At 45.3% G+C, this 26,466-nt stretch overlaps 2 protein-coding genes across 2 annotated transcripts; one reads left to right on the top strand and one right to left on the bottom strand.

Moving 5' to 3' along the window:
* Positions 1–878: 878 nt before the first annotated feature.
* tyr (tyrosinase) lies at positions 879–4,673 on the top strand. Its single transcript, XM_080007537.1, has 5 exons — positions 879–1,764; positions 1,944–2,160; positions 2,434–2,581; positions 3,693–3,874; positions 3,976–4,673. The coding sequence occupies exons 1-5, from the start codon at positions 913–915 to the stop codon at positions 4,221–4,223; spliced, it is 1,647 nt and encodes a 548-aa protein (XP_079863663.1). The 5' UTR covers positions 879–912; the 3' UTR covers positions 4,224–4,673.
* A 1,097-nt stretch (positions 4,674–5,770) lies between these two features.
* nox4 (NADPH oxidase 4) lies at positions 5,771–25,083 on the bottom strand. Its single transcript, XM_080007457.1, has 18 exons — positions 24,959–25,083; positions 24,247–24,342; positions 22,280–22,390; positions 21,289–21,373; positions 19,147–19,244; positions 18,962–18,989; positions 18,286–18,358; positions 16,695–16,775; positions 14,856–15,015; positions 14,240–14,404; positions 13,305–13,367; positions 12,484–12,544; positions 11,211–11,292; positions 9,905–10,024; positions 9,571–9,679; positions 9,013–9,081; positions 7,602–7,702; positions 5,771–7,348 (listed from the first exon to the last, which is right to left on the bottom strand). Exons 1-18 carry the CDS (start codon positions 25,013–25,015, stop codon positions 7,228–7,230), a joined length of 1,680 nt encoding a protein of 559 aa, XP_079863583.1. The 5' UTR covers positions 25,016–25,083; the 3' UTR covers positions 5,771–7,227.
* Between the last annotated feature and the right edge of the window lie 1,383 nt (positions 25,084–26,466).

Here is a 26,466-nt window from a genome sequence, read left to right as displayed (position 1 = left end):
AAAATTTGTTTTCCCAGTTAAATGTGTCCGGAACAAAAACTACGAATGCAGCTAAACGGTTTTAAAGTGATAATGAATAAATTTGATTGTTTTCAGACTTGGTCACAGGGAGAGAAGTGCATGCACACGCACACGCACACGCACACGCACACGCACACGCACACGCACACGCACACGCACACACACACACACACACACACACACACACACACACACACACACACACACACACACACACACACACACACACAGACACAGACACACACACACACACACACACACACACACACACACACACACACACACACACACACTTCTGCCTGAGGTATATTATGGCAAAGGTCAACTGATCCCAAGACAAAGAAAAAAAACGCAATCACAAAAGTGATCCTGGGCATGTGACCGTGTAAGAGTACATTCTTATGCTCGAGTCTCACAGTTCGTCAGATCACAATGAGATCACACACTTCCCCGGCGGACTGCCCCCAAAACGGCTCAGGGAGAGCAGGCGGGCGGGAGCAGGAGGCTCAGAGAGCCGGGCTCTGACTGAGCGAGAGGGTGTAGGATGACAGAGAGGAAGCAGGACTGACGAGCGGCTCCTTCAGTCCCCATTCTGCACCGAATTGGAAAAAAAAGACAAGGTCCCCAGGTCTAGCTCCGTTCGTACGCATCAGCGGTTCGCTTCTTCAATCGCTCGTAGAGGATTTGATTTTTATGTTTGCAGTGTCATTGTTTTTCTCAGTGGTAGTTAGTTAGTTTAGATGGTTCTTCCTGTTGAGCTAGAAAGCTTAGAAGTTTAACACTGGGGCAGCCAGACACAGAGTTGTCAGCCTTCTATCTTTCCGGGAGCTGTTTGTTTCGTTCTGAGGGTTGACCCTGAAGGTGGTGAGACAGGTTTGGCTCTCGATCATCATGAGGAACCAGTGTGCGTCTGGTTCCCTGCCGCTGGCGCCACCGCTGCTGCTGCTGCTGCTTCTGGGGTCCTGCGGGGCCCAGTTCCCGCGGCCTTGCGCCAACTCGGAGGGGCTCCGGACCAAGGAGTGCTGCCCGGTGTGGGAGGGCGACGGCTCGGCCTGCGGCGCCCTGTCGGGCCGCGGGTTCTGCGCAGAGGTGGTGGTCTCAGAGGAGCCTCACGGGCCGCAGTACCCGCACAGCGGCATCGACGACAGGGAACGTTGGCCCCTGGCTTTCTTCAACCGCACCTGCCGCTGCGCCGGGAACTACGGGGGCTTCGACTGCGGGGAGTGCCGGTTTGGATACTGGGGTCCCGGCTGCGCCGAGTACCGGGAGTCTGTGCGGCGGAACATTGCGACGCTCTCGGTCACCGAGCAGCAAAAGTTTATCTCCTACCTCAACCTGGCCAAAAACACCGTCAACCAAGACTACGTGATCACCACTGCGACACGGCCGGAGATGGGCGAGAACGGAGAGAACCCGATGTTCTCCGACATCAACACCTACGACCTGTTTGTCTGGATGCACTACTACGTGTCCAGGGACGCCTTCCTCGGCGGGCCCGGCAACGTGTGGAGGGACATCGACTTTGCCCACGAGTCGGCGGCGTTCCTGCCCTGGCACCGCGTCTACCTGCTCCACTGGGAGAACGAGATCAGGAAGCTGACTGGAGACTTCAACTTCACCATCCCGTACTGGGACTGGAGGGACTCGCAGGCCTGCGACGTGTGCACCGACGCCCTGATGGGAGGGCGAAGCCCCTTCAACCCAAACCTGATCAGCCCCGCCTCCGTCTTCTCATCATGGAAGGTAAGAAAACCGCAGGAGACCCTTTGCCCTTGTCTCGTCATTCTCTCCTACATCGTTATGAATTCATCTTCTATTCATAAAAAGGTGTTGTTCACTCCATGACTGCTCTGGGAACCCGCCGTCGCTGGTGGTTAGCGCTGTAGTTTCACTGAGGCTCGCGCGTGTCGCCCTCCTTGCAGGTGATCTGCACCCAACCGGAGGAGTACAACAGCCGCGAGGCGTTGTGCAACGCCACAGGGGAGGGCCCCCTGTTACGTAACCCCGGCAACCACGACCCGAGACGCATCAGCCGCCTCCCCACCACGGCCGACGTTGACTTTGTGGTGCGCCTCAGCGAGTACGAGACGGAACCCTTTGACCGCTTCGCCAACTTGAGCTTCAGAAACGCCCTGGAGGGTAGGCTGCGGTTCCTGCTGCCTTCATATATTGTATATCCACCAATCTCAGCATATAGGTTCTAGGGGGTGTTTTTTAAGGGCACCATTGGACCTTCCAATAACTCGGGTCGGACAGAGGGTGTGACCCACCTCTCCAACCCTAAATAACTTGGCCTGGCCTTGGTCATAAATTCATTCACTTTTCCCACCATATCACCCCCCCCCCCAACCCAGTCACTCTCATTGCGTGTTTTTCTCTCCTTTTCTCCTTCCATCTGCCTCCTTTCTGCAGGTTTTGCCAGCTCAGAGACAGGCGTGGCCGTGTTTGGCCAGAGCACGATGCACAACGCCCTGCACATCTTCATGAACGGCTCCATGTCCTCCGTCCAGGGCTCGGCCAACGACCCCATATTCCTGCTGCACCACGCCTTCATAGACAGGTACTGGGACGCGCCCACATGCGCTAATAGGGCAGCGACCGACACACCGGTCGGGACGGGTGAATGGGATTTGCGTGTTGCATTTAAGCTACCACAGAAAGTGTTGTGGAAATGCATTCACACACAAGCCCGCGCGCACACACGCACCCACGCGCGCACTCACACACACACACACACACACACACACACACACAATATTGCTTTAAAATTGGGAGAACCATTTGAGGAGCTATTAATTGCCCTCATCCTTTTCAGTTATTCTTGCAATTAGTAATATCTCTTGCTATTCTAAAGGTCAAAACTGTCTGTAGTCCTTCCAGGAGAAAGAATACTTGGGAGGGGAGAAAAGGAGAAGGTAATTTGGGGGCAGCCAGTCAAATGGGTGAGAAAGAACAACGACCAAAAAAAAAAGTCGAGTGCAAGAGAGAGAGAGTGAGAGAGAGAGAGGTGGTGGGGGGGGTGGGGGGGAGTAACACAAAGAGAAAAAAGACCAGAGCAGAAAGGAGAGTGATAATTAGCAGTAATGGCCTCTTATACCACGATCCAGCAGCTTTTCAGTGTAAATGCCAAAGTCGTTCCTCTCTGCGATCCATCCATCCGGCTCCTCCTCCAGGATCCCTCCCCGCTCGGGAAGGGAGAAGGCCAAGATAAGCTAATGGATGTTCAGCAACATTAAAACGCTTCCAGTGGAATTGAAGACACCGTTTTTAGAACATTAACTCAATAAATAGAGTTGTCCAGATAGTGTAGTGTTTCAATGAGGATCCATAAAGGCCAAGTTAAAATGCTCATTTACAGTACACTGTGGCCATAGTCATTCCCCAATTAATGGAACGATAAATCACAGGCTATCCAAAGCAAATATCCAAAGAAAATAATAAAACATAGACTATCCCTAATCCATGAGACGTTCAGGTTTGTTTTTTTCTTACCACAACATTCCATTGCCCTGACCTCCAGCTCTCCAGGATCACACATATCACTCAACAAATGACAATGTATGCCTCAAAACTAGAGACAGCAACGCAAGTGTTTTAATGAAGGCATTTGATAGGAGCCAAACCTCATCTCTCGTCTTGTCCGTGTTGTTCTGGCCTCCTTTATCCCTCAGTATCTTCGAGCGCTGGCTGAGGACCCACGAACCGGCCCGCACCCACTACCCCCGCGCCAACGCTCCCATCGGACACAACGACGGCTACTACATGGTGCCCTTCCTGCCTCTCTATCGAAACGGGGACTACTTCCTGTCCAACAAGGCTCTAGGATACGAATACGCCTACCTGCTGGACCCTGGTCAGTAAAAAAACAACAATACAGACGAGTATAAATAACCAATCAAGTAGGGTTGGTGGTGGTGTCGTTGTGCTGACTTAAATACCTGTCTCACCCCCCAGGCCAAAGGTTCGTCCAGGAGTTCCTGACGCCGTACCTGCAGCAGGCCCAGCAGATCTGGCAGTGGCTGCTGGGCGCCGGGATACTGGGGGCGCTGGTCGCCGCCATCACCGGCGCGGTGATTGTCACGGCGATAAAGAGGCGGCGACAGAGCCGGAAGAGGAAGAGGGAGCTGAGATACGGCGAGAGGCAGCCGCTGCTGCAGAGCAGCTCGGAGGAAGGGTCGGCGTCGTACCAGACGACTATGTAACGCAGCGACAAGCATGTAAGCGCGCGTGCACATAAACGTGCACGCGCGCTTGCGCGCGTGTGTGTGTGTGCACGTGAAACGGCAAGGACACTCAGTCAAAGATATTCCGAAAAGATTTGAAGGTCAAACGGTTAATCTGGGCTGTTCCAGTATTAGCTAATCAGGGCGATTTTACATTCCTCAATATTCAGTGGAAGGAGCGGCACGTCTTTACAACATGAAATGCACACGCGCCAAATGGAGAACTGCATTGTGGGACGGTGGGATTTTGACACCTGTAATTGGAGGGCGACGCGTGAAAACATGGCCGCGCTCCGAGTGACTTTTCTTTCCACTTGCCTTTACTTTGGCTCAAAAAGTGGGATTCCTTTGTAATTCCGCATCAGTTCCACCTGACTATCACAAAGCGTTTGGGCACTTGTTTTACCGGATGAAGTCGCTTCACTTCAAATAAAGTATGATGAGAGAAACCCTGAATAGGCTTCTTTTTTTTGTTTCACTTCAGAGGAGCTCAAGGAAAAGTGTACGCGGGAAAGACGTTTTTACATGACGTTCTTTTCGGCTTTGCAGGCTGAGGCGTGTGTTAGTGGACCGGTTGGTGCTGTCTCAGGTTCAACTGTCAAATCCCACAATATGACCGTTCCTCCGCTGGACAAACCAGTCCCAGAGCTGGAGCCAGAAACGCTCTTTTTTTGTCTTAAACGAATACAAACTGTTTTTCCATGCAAAATATGGTGATTAATTATATTTTTATTTTATTTCGATATTGGACTGGTGCCCATTTGGTCCAAGTTGTATTAATTCAATTTATTGATTTGACACAGCGGTCACAGTAATGTTTTTATAGTGACCACTTCTGAACAGCACATGGTTTCTTCTCAATTGTGCAAATAAGTGTTGCTCTATCAAAATGAAATGTAAAGAAGTGGAATTCCAATACCTCGGCACAAGATGCATTAAAACCGGACTTGATTTAAGGTGTGACTCAATGTTTTTTCGAGGTCTTCTCACCAACGCTACATTACGCTCTGGGGCCTTCAAACAGTGGACTTGGAGAATCGCTGTCAGGAGTCAAGGTCATTTTAATAAAGGTTCCTTTTAGCAGTACAGTGGATCCGCGCGTACATTTGGATCTCTTCTGTACCACATTATGACCCATGCGTGCCAGTGGGGGATGGAGCCTTTGGTAAGGAGCGTGAGGCAGGAGATGTCAGGGCTTAACATGGTCAACACACACACTCACTGGCTCACACACATACCGTACATACACACACACAGGGAGGTGGGAGGGAACAACGACACCTGGTAGAAACCCCACAATCACAGTCAAAATCTGCAAAAGCTCATAAATAATAAAAAATAGTAATTAAATAGTAACGTCCCGTCTATTGAACATCGTCGCTTAATACTGCCATCTAGTGGAAATCATGCGTTTATGGACAAGAAAACAAGTTCATAGGTGGAAATAAACAATCAATACATTTGAACATGTAACTCTGCGTTGCACTATATCTTCTACAAACCTTCTTACACAACTATATAATAAGTGCAAGACTGAACAAAAATAAGTGCATTGCTGAAAAAGAAATGCTAGAATTAATTTCTAATTTCAATAGATTATTTATCAATTGAGATATATTTATACTTTTTGACCTGTTTAATCCTCCATTCGATTATTTGTTTAAGAACCTGTTCTAATAATTGGCACGATTAGTTATTTGGTTATTAGGTTATTAGTGTACTTATTTATTTGTCTTCTAAATAATTAATGAAAACTGATCACTGCACTCAATTATAATAATTCCTGCTGCACACTTGGGATTCCATACCTTTATCTATTAATTGTTTGGAATCCATTGGAATCCATTGGAATCCATTGGAATCCATTGGAATTCAAGCTTGTGACAGTAATAATCAAGGCATTTCGGCAGATGAGGCTGATATGAACCGCTTGCACCTGCTTGGGATGGTGGGTGGACGTGTTGTTTAGATGATTTGAGGCGTCAATAACTTTATTTCCTCAGAACAACTTATTTTCAGAGCTGCAACAATCCAAACTCAAGGCTGGAAATGAAATTGCTGCATGATTCTGAATTCTGAAGACAAGTCAACTACCGATGAGCGAAAGGTCATCGGCGTTGCGCAGCTGATGTAAAAGATTTGGAAGACACAGATTTTGTTGAGAAATGGTCAAAGCAATTTTTTTTTATAAATTCCCACATGACAATAATATACAATAAGTAAAAAATATAAATAAGTTTAAATACAAACTAACTAATACTGGCTTCAGGTTTGCTTTGGGCTTGTTTTCAACATCCATTCATGTTTCTTCTTCTTATTTCAGAGAATGTGACAGTTAAAGAGCAGCTCAGTAACCAACGCTCCCTGTGCCTTTGTGGGACCTTTCCTGACTTGTTGGAAGATCACCCGGGATTTAGCACTAATTTGCTCAGTGGTTGTTTGTTCGTCATCCATTTTGATCTCCAGGCTGAATTAACCCTGCTACCCTCCAGAGAAGGATGTAGGTGAGCGGTAGAAATACCGCACCCTGTCCCCCTCGCTTCCAGAGAATCCCTCGGATTGTGTGTTCAGTCCGTGGAGGAGGAGTCATTCAACCAGAGATCACACAGACAGCTGCATATTTCTGGAGCTGGAGCCACATTTTGGAGCCGGGCCGCTGCCGTTTGCTGTTATAGGCCTGGGAAGAGGACGGGAGAATTGGAGGCCTTGTTGTGGAGCTTGGTGCAAATGCCCAAGCTCTGGCCGTGTTGGTTAGAGAACAGATTTATCACGGGCAGAGGTGGAATATGGGATGTACAAATGCAGTATCTTTCACGCATCTTCCTTTGTTGTTAGTTGCTAACATTTTGGAAAAAAGACTAGTTTCAAGTCACCAAATTTGGCCAAAGAAATATTGCGCCATACGTACGTATCAAATATATGAAACTGGCCTAATAAAAAGAAATTCCCTATACAACGTGATCCATGCGCCCCGCATGGAGTCTCAACTGAAGGATTCCTTGTTGAACTCAAAGATGGTTCCGGTGTAACGGTTCGAGTTACACAACCTGTGGAGCGCAGTAGAGATGCCCTTGGGTCCACAGCAGAACACACCCACTCGCTTACTGACACGCACACACACACACACACACACACACACACACACACACACACACACACACACACACACACACACACACACACACACACACACACACACACACACAGATAAGTTACTTAATACATTTACTTTACTCCATCTGTCGCTGTCGCCTAATAAAAATGAATAACCTGTAAAATGTGATGCATCAGACTCAGCCTAGTGTTCCGAAGTTGTGAAATGATTTATTGTTATGATTAATTATCGTTGATACTCACTGCTTATTGGTTTTTCCAATCTCGTCAAACAGAAACTTCCACTGTGGTCGGCCAACAGAGAGCCTGGATCTGAGAGGACGGTACTTCTCCTCAGACATGCTCTGAAATAGAAAACAGAAAAGCAGGAAAGAAGACACGCAAGAGTTACTGCATGACAGCAGATAAAATGACTCACAGGCCAATTAGAAACCATTCTCCATTACAGACTACCAGTATGCTCGAGTAAATTATTGATTAATAATGTAAAAAAATAAAAATAAAAATAAAAACTTACCTGGATTAAAAAAGGTTCATTAACATGACATTTATCAAATGCCTAATGGTGATAGAAAACCCTGGATACCTTAAATGTAAAATGTGTTTTCAGTGAATCATGGCTACCACAGTGAAGGGCTGGCAACCCTAAAATAACTCAAATTAATGAATGTCTCCAGGTTGAACCCAAAGAGCCGCATGGTTGAAAACAACATTCAGAAAGTACAATTACAGGCTGAAGGCTGGGCGCTAAATACAGTCCATCCATCATATCATTTCTGCATTATGCAGTAGAAGAATGCTTGCCACGCACACATTCACACACACGCACGCAGGCACGCACACACACACACACACACACACACACACACACAGACACACACACACACACACACACACACACACACACACACACACACACACACACACACACACACACACAGACACAAAGGAAAGAAAAGACATCAACGGTAAGTGAGAGAAATAAAAAGGTTGAGATAATATTGAAAGCAATTTCCCTTTGAGCTCCAGAATTATAGGAGGAAGTTTAAGCTGGCATGTCTGCCCTCTAGCACAGTGATTCTCAACCTGGGGTGCCTGACTCCCACGGCACCAGACAAAAATGGTTCCTTATCAAGTCAAATACTGGTGAAAAATGTGTAAAATATAATCCTCTTGTGCATATATACTAAACATAAATTGTACCAAAAGATCCATAACAAGGCATTTGTTATTGTTATGGTTATGGAATGCGGGTTGTATATATCCCTCCTAAAACAAATAATTTAAAAAATAATATAGTGAATGAAATGTGGTCTTAACAGGAGTACATGTAGGCCTCAATGTGAAACAATGAAATGTAATGGAATAAATGTAATAATGGCAAAGATGGGGGAAAAAAGTGTTGTGTCTTTTAAATGGGGGGGCTCTTTGATTTTCTCAAATCAAAAAAGGTTGGTAACCCTTGCCCTTGCTGATATGGCCTGCCCCCTAGTAGTTCAATTTTATCACAACGGATCAATGGATTGAGCACCGATTGATGCATATGCATGATGATTCAACAGCACAGTTCATAGATTATTAGACAAGCAGAGTGACAAACAAAGTCACTCTAAGAAATAACGAGAAGGTAAATGGTAAATGGTGTGTTTCCTACCTGGAGGTCGTCTGTCTGACTGACAAACAGTTTCAGATTCAAGTAGTCTGGTCTATTCTCCTCCCACAGCTAAACATAAACGTGGAAAAAAACAAGCTTCATATTAACTTTCAACAGTCTAAATATTCCTCCATTCATCAATTCACAGTCAGGCATTTCACTAAAAAAAGGAATGACCAGCCACAAGATGGCGACACGACTCTATGTGAACACTTAAAAAAAAAAAAAAAAAAGTATTTTCCCCAGGATCAGATGTCTGATTCAGGACCAGCACTTTTAAGCTTATCTAGATAGGTGATTTGATGCCCAACTAGCTCTGACAGTTCTTTTATTTACTTTCATGGACCACCATTTCTTAATTCAATCCAGTTCAATCTTGGTCCTAAAATATTTCAAGTTAACAGTTCCTAAAACATGTAAGGAAACATGTGAGGAACTGGTTTGTATAAACTTAACTTAAAAAATATATGTATTTAAATGATAACTGATTTAAAAAAAACATTTCCGATGTTATTTTAATTATGACCTTTTATGTCCTAATGTGACACTTCGACTAACCTTGTGATGCAGCGCGCACAGCAGCTCTGCAAACCAGTAGAAGGACTGAAGCTCCCTGCACACCCACACAAAGTACAGCCTCCTAAGTCTGAACCTCTTCCAGCCATCACTGCTGGTGGGGAAGAAAGAAAGAAAGAAAGAAAGAAAGAAAGAAAGAAAGAAAGAAAGAAAGAAAGAAGCAAACTCAATTGAATGTAATGACAGAGAAAAGGCCACTCAACTCAAGCTAACTGTCATCATTTGAGGCTTTTTTTCCATTTAGTCAAAGTCAACGTATTCATCCCAACACTGTAATTAAGGACATTAATGACGGACGGGGCAGACAGCCACTCACAGTAGAGCGTGCAGAATGCAAGCGAACGGTGTGACTCCAATTCCCCCCGCCACACACAGACTGACCTCGTAGTTAAACACCTCCTCTGAGGGACTGCCGAACGGACCGTCCACATACAGCCTGGCCACAAAACACACACACACCCAAGTCAATTAACACAGAAAGAACATCACACAATACCTACAGCATGACTAAGGCAAGTGAACACACTCAAAAAGAATCAAACACACACACACACACACACACACACACACACACACACACACACACACACACACACACACACACACACACACACACACACACACACACACACACACACACACACACACACACACACACATACGTATGTGCATGGGCAGGGTAGTTGGGATTACAATAACTTCCTCTGGGTCACACGTGAGTAAATAAACATACAACATCCTGCGTTTGAAATCCCACAGTCCATGTGGGAGTTAAGGGGGTCAGGAGCCAGAGAGAGAGAGAGAGAGAGAGAGAGAGAGAGATAATAAAAAGAAGGGGAGAAAACACTTTTTTTCACTACAACAGCTGTTCAAGCTGTTCGGCGTACTCATCGACTCTCACACATAAAACAGATACATTTCAATTATCAAGCAGAGGTGAGAAATACCAACTCTGTTAATCATTTATTTTGCAGAAAAAAGGTTGCAAATAAACACCAATCTAGAATAGTGGGAAGTAGTTTATTCGTTCTATTCCCAACATAAAAAAAGATGCATGTGTATGAACTGCATGAACTCCAAACAGGATACATGGTTGAACAGGATACAACATGCAACACAGCAAAACCACAGCAAAACAAACCTGGAAGACATGGTTTTATAATAAAAGAAGAGAAGAGGTGAAAGAGGTTCCAGTATTTCCCTAGAGACATTAAACAGATTCCGCTGTCCTCTATGCCCCGCCCACCTCCCTCCCTCTCTCCCTCTCTCCCTCTCTCTCTCTCTCTCAGCAAGAAAAGCGTAGGGTCAGGAGGTCACGAACTCTGACCCTTGTGTGATTTTGGGCCTCCATGAGAAATTATGTCAGCAGCAATCACTGACGACACACACACAAAGACACAGACACACTCGGGTGCACACACACACACACACACACACACACACACACACACACACACACACACACACACACACACACACACACACACACACACACACACACACACACACACACACACAGCCCTGAGATTTTTTTCTTCTCTTAACAAAATATCAAACCCAAATCACACACAATGGCACCACAGACGATCTCACACATTTCATCTCTATCTACTTGGACTTACTTGGGGTATCTCCGCTGTTGCACCATGGGAAGGATCTCAGACTGCATCCTGGGATCAGGAAGTAATAGTTCTGCAAATCTCTCTGGAGAGTAAAAGAGGAGAGGAGAGAAATGGAACTGGTCGTTAATTGTCAACATTGGATTGCAGGGTTCATTCTGGCATTACAAAATGCAATTCAAGGACTTTCAAGTAATTTAAGCACATATGGCTCATTTTTAATGTGGTATTTCTCAATTTAAATATAAATTTATCTAAGTGTCATTGTCTAGTATTTATATTGTTAGAAAAAAATCAGGGAGAATATCACAGGTTTTCAATGATTGCGTTTTGGTAAAGAACTTTTCAAGCACTTCAGCACAAAATAAGCTATTTTCAAGGTATTGCAGTCCTTACATTTCTGAGGACGGAATTGAAGTTCGCACCTCAAGGACCTGGTAAGAACCCTGGCATTGTCTGGACATTTTTATCCACACATTTATATTAACACTCCATACAATGAAAAGTGTTCCGCAATGCTCAACTTTCAATTTCCCATCATTTTACTTTTCACTGTTCTCCCTGATATGTATCCTGTTTGTAAAGGATCCTGTGTGTTAATTGGAAAAACAGCTTCCTCACAGTCTGCCAATCCTCAAGATGTTACAGATGACAAATCAATGTCCACAAATGAAATAGCACAGCTTCCGTATTCCAGTCCTTTACATACACTAGCACTTGGACAGTGTATTTGAATACCTTGATGTTGACAGGCTGCTTGAGGCAACGCAGGGGGTAGCAATACCGAAAGCAGGAATCCGACTCAATGTTAAAACGGTTTTAAACGTCTGTGGTTGAACTGGACGTCTTTGTGTCAATAGAGTTTTACTGTATTTTGGTTTAATTACAGGAGTCAAGACCTAACACACCCTAGGAAGCGGAGTTTCCCAGACTGACATTAACACTGTGCAAGCCTTGTCAGAATTCAGGCTAAGGAAGTGGAAACTTCACACGCATGCACGCACGCACGCACGCACGCACACACGCACGCACACACACACACACACACACACACACACACATACACACACACAATACAGCTGTTGACGGGGCCTCCCAAGAGAGAATGAAAGGGCTGACAGGAGTAAATTGCTAGATTTTGTCATCACTGATATGAAACAGACTGTGTGTGTGTGTGTGTGTGTGTGTGTGTGTGTGTGTGTGTGTGTGTGTGTGTGTGTGTGTGTGTGTGTGTGTCTCAATGTCAGCATCTCCTTTGTGTTGTGTGCTGTCTTACCTGTCCAGTCTCCAATTACTCGCAAATGGATGCCAAAAGTTTCTTTCTCTTCTGTGGGACACTGAGGAGAATAGACAATTAGTCACAAACACATGCACACACGCGCACACACACACACACACACACACACACACACACACACACACACACACACACACACACACACACACACACACACACACACACACACACACACACACACACACACACACACACACACGCAGCAGTCTTTCAGCAGACAGTGCAGCTCGCCTTAGGGGTCTGTCTGTTCTCTGGTAGAGAGATTCTCTGCACTCCTCTTAAAAGAATTGTTAAAAGACCCGAGAGGTCCGTGCACACACACGTGTCGGTGTGAATATCAGTGTGTGTGTGTGTGTGTGTGTGTGTGTGTGTGCGAGTGTGTTTGTGTGCAAGTATGTGCGTCTCTCTGTACACGTGCTTATGTTTTAGGTGATTTACTTTACTTTACGTGCTGTGGCGCTCGTAGTACATTATTAAATAAAACGCGGCGCATTAAACTCTCAGAAAATAATGACCCACGATGTGACTGGAAGGTTGACCTGTCAATCAAGTGCCAACCAATGGTACAAGGGGAGGGATGTTGAGAGAAACAAAGAGCTTTATGTTCCTTGCCAGAGGGGTGAACATTTTAGATACCGTATAAACTAGTGTGTGAGTAAGTGTTTGGGTGTGTGTGTGTGTGTGTGTGTGTGTGTGTGTGCGTGTGCGAGCCATGTGTTAGTATGTATTTATGCATTTGTTCACACTAAGTCATGTGTATGGAATGTATGAGTTAGTTGTAGAGTTACATAAAGTCTTACCTTTGTCAGCGTGAAGGGATGGTTTTCAAACGAAGACACGCCTGGGCAGTTGAGAACAATGTACTGGGAAACAGACGGATAAACCGAGGAGGCCAGAGAAAGAGAAAGACAGAGAGAAAGAGAAATAGAGGTAGAGAGAGGATAAGAGTAAAGAAGAAGTGAAGGGAGTTAAGAAGGAAAGTGAGGGACAGAAAAATTAATTGTATCAGAAGGATATTTTTATTAAATGTAATCCTTCACCTATCATATACAGTCCTGCACAAAGGATTTCTGAATTCCTAACCTCATTAACGGTCATTGTTAATAATGTTATTACTGGCTCAGTGGGTGAACGGAGTCTGGCTGCACGTGACTTTAAATCCCGCAGCCTAAAGTCACCCTGTTTCAATTCATACTTGTCTCATGCGTTTCCCCTGTTCCTCCTGACAAGCAAATATTTAACTTCTATAAGGATATTCCTAATATTGGGGAAAATCCTACCAAGGTTTAGACGGTAGTGCAATACCACTTCCGACCCGGTGTATCCAGCATCGAGATAGCGACGGGCTGCACGTGAAAGTAGGGAAATACACATTCCAGCGTCTCAACAGCTGAATGTAGCTGCATTTTATCTTTTTATTTTTGCTCATAATAAAGGTGCAAGATGTATTGCTTAAATAACAGCTTTTGAGATGCTGGAAAGTGCATTTGGCTACTTTTTCGGGAGCCAGGCTAGTTGATCACCTCTGTAGCTTTGCATTGCACTAACATGCAGCCCGTCACTATCATAGATAGAAAGACAATCTGAGTAAGAAAAAATCTTTAAGTCACCAAATATTAATTCCACTTGGGAGTATAATAAAAAACATGACACATGATAGAAATATACAATGTGAGATTAAAATGTGTAAAAAAACAGCATTGAATGAATATTTGTAATAAGTTCTGATATCCACCTGCCCGGGGTGAGCCTTGAAGTCTCTTTTCAGCATGCGCACTTCGATGACATCACTGTGGTGCTTGAAGACGTTCACAATGGTCACGGGGTCGCTGCTGCGTATGTAGCGATAGAACCGCTCAGCACAGTACAGACACAGAGGGCCCGACACCCACAGCCATGTCTGGGGATGCGCGGAAACACACACAGACACACACACACAGACACATATAATTTTAACATGAATTAAAAACAAAGTTTCAAATTGTTTTGGAAAATTGTAAAGGTCCCATGCATTGGTTAATCCATTCTGGCTGTCTTGTACGCCTTTAGAATTTACCTCAACCAGACTAATTGCTCAGAGCACCAGTAAAGCCTGAGTATAATCAAGGTTGAGGGGGGGTGGGGGGGTTATGGAACCACTCTATCCTTAATGACCATGTGAAAAGACATAGTAAACTAGACATACAGACACACACTCTCTCACACACACACACAGGCCTTGATGTAGAGAGTCACTGCGCTAATAAACAGGGTTGACTCCCTCCTGCACTTCCAATTACTCAGCACACACTCACACCCCAACACATGTACAAGCTCACACACACACACGTTTCCTCCCACCCCTTTCTGACCTGGGGGCTGTGGGGCTGGAAGTGAGCCTCTTCTTTGCATCTCCTCTCTTGGTCTTTGCCTCGTTCAAGCTCCTCCCCTTGCCGCTCTGGGCTGCTCTGATTGGCTCCGAGGCATCCGGGGGGGTGGGCGTCGATGTTGGTCTGATACTTCAGAGCTCCACTGAGATACGCAGGGGAAAATGTAAAATGTTTGTAAGTTAAGGGTGCTCAAATAAAAATCGGACAAACAGAATATTACATAAAGCTCACAAACCATGCAAGTACGTTGGTGACATACCACGTGTGAAGCTGTTAGTTTGTTTTTAATATGGTTTCAGTTAAGTTAATGTATGTATATTTACACTTTATATGTTTTTCTCTTCTGTTGTGATCTAGTCTAATAATATTTACAACAATGTGATATTAAGCCAAAACTAAAAAAAATAAAATAAATCTATATCAGAACAAAAAGTATCAGTGTTGCCTTAGTGCATAAAAATAGTATCAATAGTAAACAAAGCTTAAATACAGATGTGTAAAACAAAGCCAACAAACCAATAATGACATTCAAGACTTAAGGTTCCTGTAAAGCAACAATAAATACACGTTTTGAGTTTGTCACACCACAGAAAAATGTGTTATTGACCACCCAGCCAAATTTGGATTCAAAATCATTCAAAAAGGCAGGTCCCTCTGCTCTGAGACGGGGGTGTGTACACTGAAGACACAGAAACCACACCCAATCGCGAGAGAGGTGCAGCCTCTCTCAAGTGTCAAATACCACCAATCCAATACACACATATACAAATCCAAAATCGGAAACCCAATAACAGGCTGTTTTTCGTTGTTTTGATTTTGTGGAATATTTGTTGCGCGGGGCATGGTGGCTCCCCCGGCTCCGTGAGGCTCCGACACTGTTCCTGCTCCGATCAGGGAGCAGCCCGATCAGAGCCCCGCTGCCAGGGCTCGCTTGGAGCCGAGACAGCACCCCGCTGTTCGCAAGCGCACGGAGCTGAGGGGGCTACCATTCTTTGAACAGCATGGAAATGTTAATAAGGAGACCGAGATGTTATGTACATCCTGGCTTCCAGGGAAGATGCATTTGCTGGACAAAGGCGCCATAGCTTAGACAGCAAACTGATGGAGGCTGTACTAACTCGTGATTGAGCAGGAGAACCACTGACGCTAATGCCCTCTACTCTTATATAGTGTTATTGGAGGGGCCATGCCAAGTATTACATTCCACGTCACCGAGTCATGATTTAAGCCCGCCCAAAAAATCCGGAACACAAAAATAATGAGAAACAGTTAAAAGGTCTCCACAATTCAGTACTACATCGTTCACAGTCTTCTCACATGTTGTCAGCAATTACCTTCTCACATGTATAATGTGTTTAGAAACAAATCTCAGAATTGACTTTACAGGGACATTAACATAATATTGTCACAGTTTTTGGATCACCGATAATCATTGTGACATGCTTTGTTTACTTATAGTAAGCATCAAATTATTGCAAAAGGGAAATAATATCAGGACATCCAAACGAACACAAAGGTTTTACGAAGATCTTTCTTTTCTGTTCTCACTGGACGCAGATTCAATGTATTCAACGTAGTTACTGCAGAAATACTGCTGGCAAGCATTATCATCATGTTGGAGAGAAAAGAAAGCACTTAATTTCTACCAATGATCAGAAAGACAGACAATAACTTTTTTAAAGGCACATTGAGTACGGCCAATGTCCTATGACAACCGGACTTGACACATTTGAACAGCGGCTGATTTCTCACTCTGAAACCTGCACGCAGACAGATAAGCACACATTAAAAGCTGAGTCAGCAGCCAGTGGCCGGACGTACCCGACCATGTGGACCATGAGGATGATGTAAAAGACAATGAAGAGGTTGTGTGTGTACCAGAAGATCTCATAGTTGGACACCCTATAACAGAGAGAATTCAAATGTCACACACACAAAAACACACAGCTATTAAGACAAACATTGTGAACAGCATACGTAGAGAATGTCTTTTCTTGCATCAACTAATAAGTGGATAGACCGAAACAGAGGAAAAGGATAGAGTTTTAAAGAGAATGAGTGCAGAGAGAGAGAGAGAGTGGACAGAGTTCGATCAGGTCCAGACCATCGGGCTCCGAGCTCAGATCCCGGGAAGCTGGCTGGCGAAAAAGAGAGGGCGTCGCTATTTAAGGGGTCATTACACAGAACAACCCCCAATACAAACACGCTCACACAAACACACACACACAGACACACACAGACACACACACAAACATACACACACACACACACACACACACACACACAAATATAAATACTACAAACAAGGAAGAGACCTTTAAAAGCACCATTAAACCCCAGTGCGTGTAAAAACCTCCCGAATGCAACTTCCTTCAGAAGTTCTGAAGCCGTCTCCTTTCATCTGCTCCGCTATGTACACCCCACTCGTACTGCATGCTGGGACGGCAACATGATGGCGTTCATCTCAATACTCGAGTTAGAGTCCTGGCTGTCCACAGGTAAATCAAGTAGATGATCTTCGAAAGCATTCCTCAGCGATAACAGTGATGAAAATAGTATATATTTTTTACAATATAGTGCCCAGTGAACTGTACTTGAAAAACACCACACTTTCAGGTTTGGGAAATTGGATGTTTCCTCCTTGATTTTTTTCTTTGGTCCAGTGTCAATTTATTCAAGGGCCTTCGAAGTGGTGCAAGACCTTCTTATTTCCATTCTTTAAAAGAGCACCCATACACCCACACAAAATACACGTATACACACACACACACACACACACACACACACACACACACACACACACACACACACACACACACACACACACACACACACACACACACACACACACACACACACACACACACACACACACACACACACAGGGTTGCTAACCTTCTATGACCTTCGTAATGACAGAGCTATGAGTGGAGCACTCAAAGAGGATTTGCTCTGTAACAGACCTCTATTAGCGTGTCTTCTTATCGTCTCCATCACCAGTCTCACAGGCGCACACACACACACATGCCTATGCACATTTACAGAGCATGCATGCACACGCACACACGCACACACACATCCACACACACACACACACACACACACACACACACACACACACACACACACACACACACACACACACACACACGCACACACACACACTGACACACAGCAGTTTTTCCAAATAATCTTTCCCAAAGAGGCGAACAGAGTCATTGGAACAGTGAACTCAATTCTCCGTTGACTAAGCCCAGTGTGAAGTCAATTTCACTTACAAGAAGAAGTATGTTTTTGATTACGGTCAGCTAACAGTCCGGTTACATCAACACGGTCCGCTATGTAAAAAAAAAAGTACAGTCTGAACCTTTTGGTGACCCTATGACGTTTATCAGGGATTGAGTTAACTTACCGTATGCAGTAAGAGGAGGCAGTGAACATCAGGAAGAGGATGACAACCAACAGGACCCCAGTGACCCCCGGGACTAAAACAAAACCAGACAATAAGATGCAACTTACAGACAACCTAGCTGACTCTGCAAAATCCTAAAACGTGAGTATGATAAAGACTCTAACTAGGGACAAATAAAACTATTCCTCATTGCAGAAAATCCCATCTCGCCAAATGTTACTTACAGTAGAAATATAAAACGTTCGCACCTCTGCTATGTTTATCATGTTATCGAGTAGAATTATTCACACTCAAAGGGTTCATTTACTTTTTGCTGAAAATGTAATTTTTCCCCCCCGACTCATTCAGACCAAGACAAAGAGACACAGAAAGACGGAGCCATTCTTGGCATTGGGTATGGAAAAATAGATATTTCATTCTCTTCTATTTACAAAACAAAAAAAGGGTGAGTGAGGGAGGTCTAAATAAAGCAGACACATGTAGCTTGAGTTCCTCTCCGATTCTTAGCATGACGTCACCCTAATCTGTAACATATTCCGCAGTTTATTGCTTCCTTGGCAATACTGGAATAAACATACAGTACCAGCATACACACAGCAGACACACACACACACAAACACACAATGACAAAATGTGTGATAGAGAGTGATCCTACGGAAAGTGTGGGGATTCTTACCTGTGGTCAAAATTATCATCCGAGGGTCCTGTATGAAACAAAAGAATGGTTAATTGTGAGTGTTTGCAAATGTGTGTGTCTGTATGTGTGTGTGTGTGTGTGTGTGTGTGTGTGTGTGTGTGTGTGTGTGTGTGTGTGTGTGTGTGTGTGTGTGTGTGTGTGTGTGTACTGCGTGTGCGTATCACCTCTCCCCTGTAGCGGGCCAAATTGAGGGCAGGCAGGTCTTCGGAGTAGCCAACACTGAAGCTGACCACGTTAACCAGATGAGCAGAGACATGCAAAACTGGGAACAAAGTCAACGGGGAAGAGAGAAATGCTCAATTTATTATAAGCAGACACACAAACACACCAATACATTTTATTGGTTTATTGGGGTTGTCCAATACAGAAACAGACACAGAGCCAGACGTGGTGTTGGGTGTATGGGAAGATAAAGAGGACAACTCCCTGGCTCTTTGGTTTCCTTGTCTTTTTCTCCTTTTTTGTTGGAGCGCTGTGCTTTGTTTGTTTCACTTGATTTTCTTTAACTATTTTTTTCGATGTATGTTGAGACATCATAGTGCTGGATGTATTTTGTGTGTGTTCTGTTTTGCGTGCTTTTGAAAAGCGAAAAGAGATAAAGATTTGGTCACAAAAAAGAAACAGACATCCTTCTTTGTCTATTCAGCAGAAAGTCTGCAAAACACTGACTTGACTCACTTACTAGCATGCGCACACACACTCGCGCAAACACACACACACACACACACACACACACACACACACATACACACCCACACACACACACACACACACACACATACACAGCTCCTTGACATAATAGCTTAACCAGCCAGCCGTTCAACAGCTGATAGAATTAGTGGGAGTTATCATGAGGCACAAGGGTCCTTCTTTCTCTTACATACGCCTTATAAACCCCACCCCCCTCTCTTTTTCTTCTCACAGTCACTCCGCCTATCCCTCCATCCCTCCCTCCCACCACCACCCGTATACGCTCCTTCTCTCTCTTCATTGTTCGTTGTGAGCATGTTGCTGGTTGTCTCAGAACTATGGAACTCTGCAATTAGAACTTTAGCACTTGGCCCCCAAGGGGTGTGTGTGTGTGTGTATGTATGTGTGTGTGTGTGTGTGTGTGTGTGTGTGTGTGTGTGTGTGTGTGTGTGTGTGTGTGTGTGTGTGTGCATGCATGCGTGTGTGTGTTTGTGAATTTGACACTGGTGATAATGCTTTGAAATGATGTAATGGCTCATAGCAATTTTCATACAGCTCAACTTGTAGGAGCAGCTTCTTCCTCGTAGTTTCTATGGCTTGTTCCATGTTTCTTTTACTGATTCGACTGGCCTTAGAGGAAAACTCTGGTATTTTTTAACCTAAATCTTATTTTCCAATCATTGGTAGTCAACCTGAGTCATTGGCATCAGAATATTTTAAATTGATCCCTTATTGAAATAATACTTTTTACCACGTAGTACAACTGGGAAATCATGACCCCGTTCTTCAGCGACCGCGATTGCCCGTGTGCACTGCAGTCGGCAGTCACTCGCACTCAAATTATTTGAAAGTTTACACTATAGTGAAAAGAGTTGCTAAGCCCAAGAGACTATGCATTGAATTTTAACATAATGGAAACACTGGCGCTGTGTAAACACCTGTCTCTAACATCTATTCAGGTAAACCAGATTTACAGCAGACAGTCACAGCAAAACAGCCATAGACATGTGACAGTATTTGACCGGGCGGTAACGATGACTTCTCGGGCGACTCCCTGGTGTGAGAAAGCCTGGGAGCCCCTTGTTTAAAATGACCGGACATGGGAGCATAAAAAGAACAAGAGGCTGCCGCTGAGAAGACAGGTCCCTGGTGGACCCGCAAACTGGAAGAGCTCTCATGATGTCACCACAGGAGAATTGGAGGAAATAGCTGTGCGCTGAAAACATTCTGCTGCTAGATCAACACAAACACACACACACACACACACACACACACACACACAGACACACACACACACACACACACACACACACACACACACACACACACACACACACACACACACACACCCCAGCAGCTAGTAATCCATTACACCTGGTGCTCCAGGAATGCTGAGCCAGCCTTGGGTCAACTTGTCGACAGCTCACCCAACCACACATGCCCACACATTCAAATTCATGTGTATGCACATATACACAAACCTAATAAAATATATTTTTAAATATGCATGCATGTACTTTAAAACATTTATAACGGGCATGTGCTGTAATTATAGCCACACCCCCTGATGCACACCTGACACACACACACCCACACACACATGGAGATAAGATTACCAGAAAAGATGCAGATAGCGACTCCACACGCCACATGGAACGTCTTGCTCTTGTCCAGAAGTCTGCGCGTCCTCCTACTTGACACCTGTGTGTGTGTGTGTGTGTGTGTGTGTGTGCGTGCGTGCGTGCGGTAAGAAAACAGCATTAAATCAACAAAAAAACACTTTGCACGTGTGAAAGAATAGACATGTGGCACACACATTCCTTCCTGCCTCTTTCTGTTGATCTCCCTCCCTCTCTCCATGTCTTCCTTCCTCCCCCTCTCCATGTCCTCCTTCCTCTCTCTCTACATGTCCTCCTCCTTCATATCCATCTTCATGTCTCTCCTTCCTCCATTTCTTCCTTCTTCCATGTTCTCGCTTCCTCCATGTCCTCCCCCTCTCCATGTCCTCCCTCCCTGCATGTTCTCCTTCCTCCATGTCCATCTTCATGTCCTCCTCCTCCATGTCCTCCATGTGCTCCTTCCCATCTCAACGTGTGGTACAAGGAAATGGGCAGATGGAAATAGTCTCGCAAAGCTTGTATATTCATCCTTCATCACTCTTTACTTCACCCATCTTTCTCTCTCCCTCCCATTAATTTAATCCTCCCATTTCTGGCTGTCCCCCCGTTTACAGTGTGTACCGTTCCTAATCGGTTCCCTCCCTCTTCACTCACCCATTCTGCACACACACAACACTCTGTGAAATGTGTGTGTGTGTGTGTGTGTGTGTGTGTGTGTGTGTGTGTGTGTGTGTGTGTGTGTGTGTGTGTGTGTGTGTGTGTGTGTGTGTGTGTGTGCGTGCATGCGTGCATGTGTGTGGAAAGGGTGGGACATGCTTTCAATCTATTCATTTAAATATTATTTGAAGAAACTTAAACAAATCCGATTTGATTCCTGCTGCTACTTAGCCCTCCATTTGTCTCTCTCCATCAGGTGTCTTTCTAACTTCCAACCTCCCCCCCCCACACACACACACAAACACAAATACACACACATCGTTCTTCATACCATGTGTGTTCCTCGCAGGCATGTGAGCACGGTGCGACACATGGGCAGCAGCACCAGGCTGCAGTTGAGGTTGAGCACCGAAGCGGACGCCCTGCTGATGCAGAGTCCCAGCTGGAAAATACCCACATACACTAAATGTACACATGTATAAATACACATTTATACATGACATAGGCCTACATCATGAAACGAGATGTACACACAATGTATTTTCACCTCTTCCTCAATAGTATTAGATTAGTAATACATCTAATAAGTCTGAAACCTTAACCCTAAGCCTCCTATGTGCTCCTTACCCCCCACCCCCATATACTAAGCAGGGCATACCAGCAGTGTATAGGAGCAGCTGACAGCAAAACCACAGAATATGAAGGGAGATCTGATATCCTGTGTTCTGTAACCCCCCCCCCCCCCCGCCCCACCCAAACACACACACATACATAGATGCAAACATAGGACCTTTTTGACATAATCCCCATTTTCAGCATAAAAAGAAACATCCCCATCTCATTCTTTCCATCTCTGCCCTTCCTCTCTCACACTCTCTCTCTCTCTCTCTAACACACACACACACACACACACACACACACACACACACACACACACACACACACACACACACACACACACACACACACACACACACACACACACACACACAGACTAAAGCCCTGTGGCCAGGCATTCATTCAAAGCCATTGGCGTGCCCACACTTGCCCCTCTATCCCCTATGTCCCCGAGAGCACGGGGAGTACATGAATAGCTCACATGTGCTGCCTATTTCCAGGTTGCAGCAGGGCACTTCCTTTGCTGTTCACCTCAGCGCAGACACAGGTAATATAAAAAGTGGAGCTGTGATATTCCATTATCCATTCACTGGAAGCTGGCATCGAAATAAGGTTTATGGCGGCAATCATCCAGATTGAAGCCTCACTTCTGACCCCAATGTTTAGTTCCAGATTATTCATCCATATCCATCCATGTCTAACTGGTTAGGATGAGAGTAAGTATATTTGAGAGCACTTCAATGTGTTTAAAATTATGTCAAATATAATTTTCCATTGTCCTCAAGAAATTGTATGCTTGTATTATTGTATGTAATACTGAATTAAAAGACACATAACAAACAGGCTGCCTACTAAACAAATTTGTATACAGCACAGCTGGTTGTGTATTTTGAAATATATGACAAGGTCTCAGCAAGCAGTTTAATTGTTTTAAAACAATATGCACTATTGCAAGTTTTTCTCAGAAAATAAGGGATTTCCCTGGCAATTGTTCCACTGGCACAGGTTTGCAGGTAAGAACTCAACTCATAAGGGACAGACACACACACCCAGACCAAACACACACAAACTATAACTTGTGACAACAATTATGCTGATGCTCACATGGGTAAGCAAGCGTCACATTCCAGACTGACTGGGTGAATGTGTGTGTGTGTGTGTGTGTTAGTGTGTGTGTGTGTGTGTGTGTGCGCGTGTGCGTGCGTGTGTGTGCGCGTGTGTGTGTGTGTGTGTGTGTGTGCCCCTGTGCTGGCCAACACTTGCTCACTGTGCAGTCAGCTGGACTGTCCAGGCAGGGGAGAAGCACAAATGGCCAAAGGCCATCTGAGGGTACTGAGCTATGATTCGGGCTTATTAAGCTCACGTGTGACTGATGCCCACCTCATATAAAACCTGATCTAATACAGAAATCTTTGAAGTCAGTAAACAAATTTACCTTTTCTATATACTTTTCCGACATGCAGAGAAAATAACCGACGAATACAGAAAAGATTAAAGCAATGGACTAATATTGTTGAAACCCGCAAGGATTAAGTGAGGGGGCACGAACACGAGAACTGTACGCCACTGGAGCTCGGCTGTCAAACGATGGAATTAGCTTGATCTACAACGAGAAACGGCATCCGGAACACGACTTGAGGAGACGGACACTTTATATCGGGCAACGGGCGTCGGCCTCACCCCTAATATCTTGTAGAGGTAGTAGTACTGCTGTCCAGTGGAGTACGTGAGGAAGGTTCTTAGGAAGAGCCAGGCGTTAGCTCCCAACCACAGCATCTAAACAATGGCACGGACAAACCAAAAGACAACAAAGACGCTTTCAACGAGAGACGGCTTCAGAGCCAAAAACAAAACAACATTAGTCGCTGGGTCACTATTATAGTTGTATTTCATTGCATTTTACCAGAGGGTAAAAAATTAAAAAAATCACAATATTGGTTGGACGGTAATTTGGAGACGACGTATCGGCGCATTAAAAAAAGATATTTACGCGCAAGAAATATTTGAGAAACACTCGATAGTAAGGTGGAGTAATTGTGACCAAGCAGGTAGAGGTGTTGATTAGAACAGCTAAAACAGTCTATTAGCCTCTATACATAATTATGTTTTAACTATGTCGCGATATTGCGATAACCAAAATGGTCTGGTCTTGTGTCGCGACACCGCCCAATAGCACTGGAAGAAGCCATCAAGTCGCGGACATGACAGGACTATTTGGTTAAATGCAGTCGATAATAATAATAATAATAATAATAATAATAATAATAATAATAATAATAATAATAATGTCAAATGAGAGAACGTTGATGGAACAATGTAGTTTGTTTGTAACAAGCACAGACACTGCTGAACTACAACTTAAGCGGTTTCCAATGCACTAAAGTTTTCCTACCAGCACACAGTGCTTCCCTCCCTCGTTGGCGACCCAGCTCCTGACCGAGACAGCCATGGTGCCCGGCGTCGGAGGCTCCGTGCGGCTCGACCTGCAGGGGAAACTGGGAAGACCGGGAAGAAGCCGCCGCCTCCCCGCCGCCTCCCCGCCGCCTCCCCGCCTCCGCTCCGTCCACCTACCGGCGAAGATGTCCTCCGCCGCGCGCCCGCGATGTTGTCATCGCGTCCGCGCGCCGCGTGACGCGCGCACGGTGGGTGTGAGTTCAGCGAGACTCCCGCGGCGCTGGGCCACTCATCAGCACCCATTCACACAGCACGGGGCCCTCTCTCCCCCTCTCTCCCTCTCCCCCTCTCTCCCTCTCTCCCTCTCCCTCCCTCTCTCTCTCTCTCCCTCTCTCTCCCTCTCTCTCCCTCTCCCCCTCTCTCCCTCTCTCCCTCTCCCTCCCTCTCTCTCTCTCTCCCTCTCTCTCCCTCTCTCTCCCTCTCCCCCTCTCTCCCTCTCCCTCCCTCTCTCCCTCTCCCCCTCTCTCCCTCTCCCTCCCTCTCTCTCTCTCTCCCTCTCTCTCCCCCTCTCTCCCTCTCCCCCTCTCTCCCTCTCTCCCTCTCCCTCCCTCTCTCTCTCTCTCCCTCTCTCTCCCTCTCCCCCTCTCTCTCTCTCCCTCTCTCTCTCTCCCTCTCCCTCTCCCCCTCTCTCCCTCTCTCCCTCTCTCTCTCTCTCTCTCCCCCTCTCTCTCTCTCTCCCTCTCCCTCTCTCCCTCTCTCTCCCTCTCTCTCTCCCTCTCTCTCTCTCTCTTTCTCTTACTGCAAATAAAGGAACCTTAAAAGTCAAAGTCAAAGTCTCTCTCTCTCTCTCTCTCTCTCCCTCTCCCTTTCCCTCCCTCTCCCTCTCCCTCTCCCTCTCTCCCTCTCCCTCCCTCTCTCTCTCTCCCTCTCCCACTCTCCCTCTCTCTCTCTTTCTCCCTCTCTCCCTCTCTCCCTCTCTCTCTCTCCCTCTCCCTCTCTCACTCCCTCTCTCTCTCTCTTTCTCTTACTGCAAATAAAGGATCCTTAAAAGTCAAAGTCTCTCTCTCTCTCTCTCTCTCTCTCTCTTTTCCTGTGGTTTGTCTCAAATTTTTTTGTTTATCGGTTCCTTTGTAATCAAGCTTCTGCTGATGTGACATGACTATTGCAAATAAAGGCACCGTAAAAGTCAAGTCGAGATACTTATATACGAGAATCCCTCTCTCTCTCTCTCTCCCTCTCTCTCTCTCTCTCCCTCTCGCTCTCTCTTTCTCTTACTGCAAATAAAGGAACCTTAAAAGTCAAAGTCTCTCTCTCTCTCTCTCTCTCTCTCTCTCTCTCTTCCTGTGGTTTGTCTCAATTTTTTTTGTTTATCGGTTCCTTCGTAATCAAGCTTCTGCTGATGTGACATGACTCATTGCAAATAAGGGCACCGTAAAAGTCAAGTCGAGATACATATATACGAGAATCCCTCTCTCTCTTTCTCTCTCTCTCTTACTGCAATAAAGG

This window comes from Zeus faber (genome assembly GCF_960531495.2).
Source record: "Zeus faber genome assembly, chromosome: 9".
Taxonomy (NCBI): Eukaryota; Metazoa; Chordata; class Actinopteri; order Zeiformes; family Zeidae; genus Zeus; species Zeus faber.
This window is presented reverse-complemented; position numbering and strand designations above follow the sequence as displayed.

Coding starts and splice junctions, on each gene's coding strand:
- tyr (XM_080007537.1), top strand. CDS start 913: ATGAGGAACCAGTGTGCGTCTGGTTCCCTGCCGCTGGCGCCACCGCTG. Junction 2,161..2,433: donor CTTCAGAAACGCCCTGGAGG/GTAGGCTGCGGT, acceptor TCCTTTCTGCAG/GTTTTGCCAGCTCAGAGACA. Junction 3,875..3,975: donor CGCCTACCTGCTGGACCCTG/GTCAGTAAAAAA, acceptor CTCACCCCCCAG/GCCAAAGGTTCGTCCAGGAG.
- nox4 (XM_080007457.1), bottom strand. CDS start 25,015: ATGGCTGTCTCGGTCAGGAGCTGGGTCGCCAACGAGGGAGGGAAGCAC. Junction 10,025..11,210: donor CAACAGCGGAGATACCCCAA/GTAAGTCCAAGT, acceptor TTTTGTGGCCAG/GCTGTATGTGGACGGTCCGT. Junction 9,680..9,904: donor TGCATTCTGCACGCTCTACT/GTGAGTGGCTGT, acceptor CCCCACCAGCAG/TGATGGCTGGAAGAGGTTCA.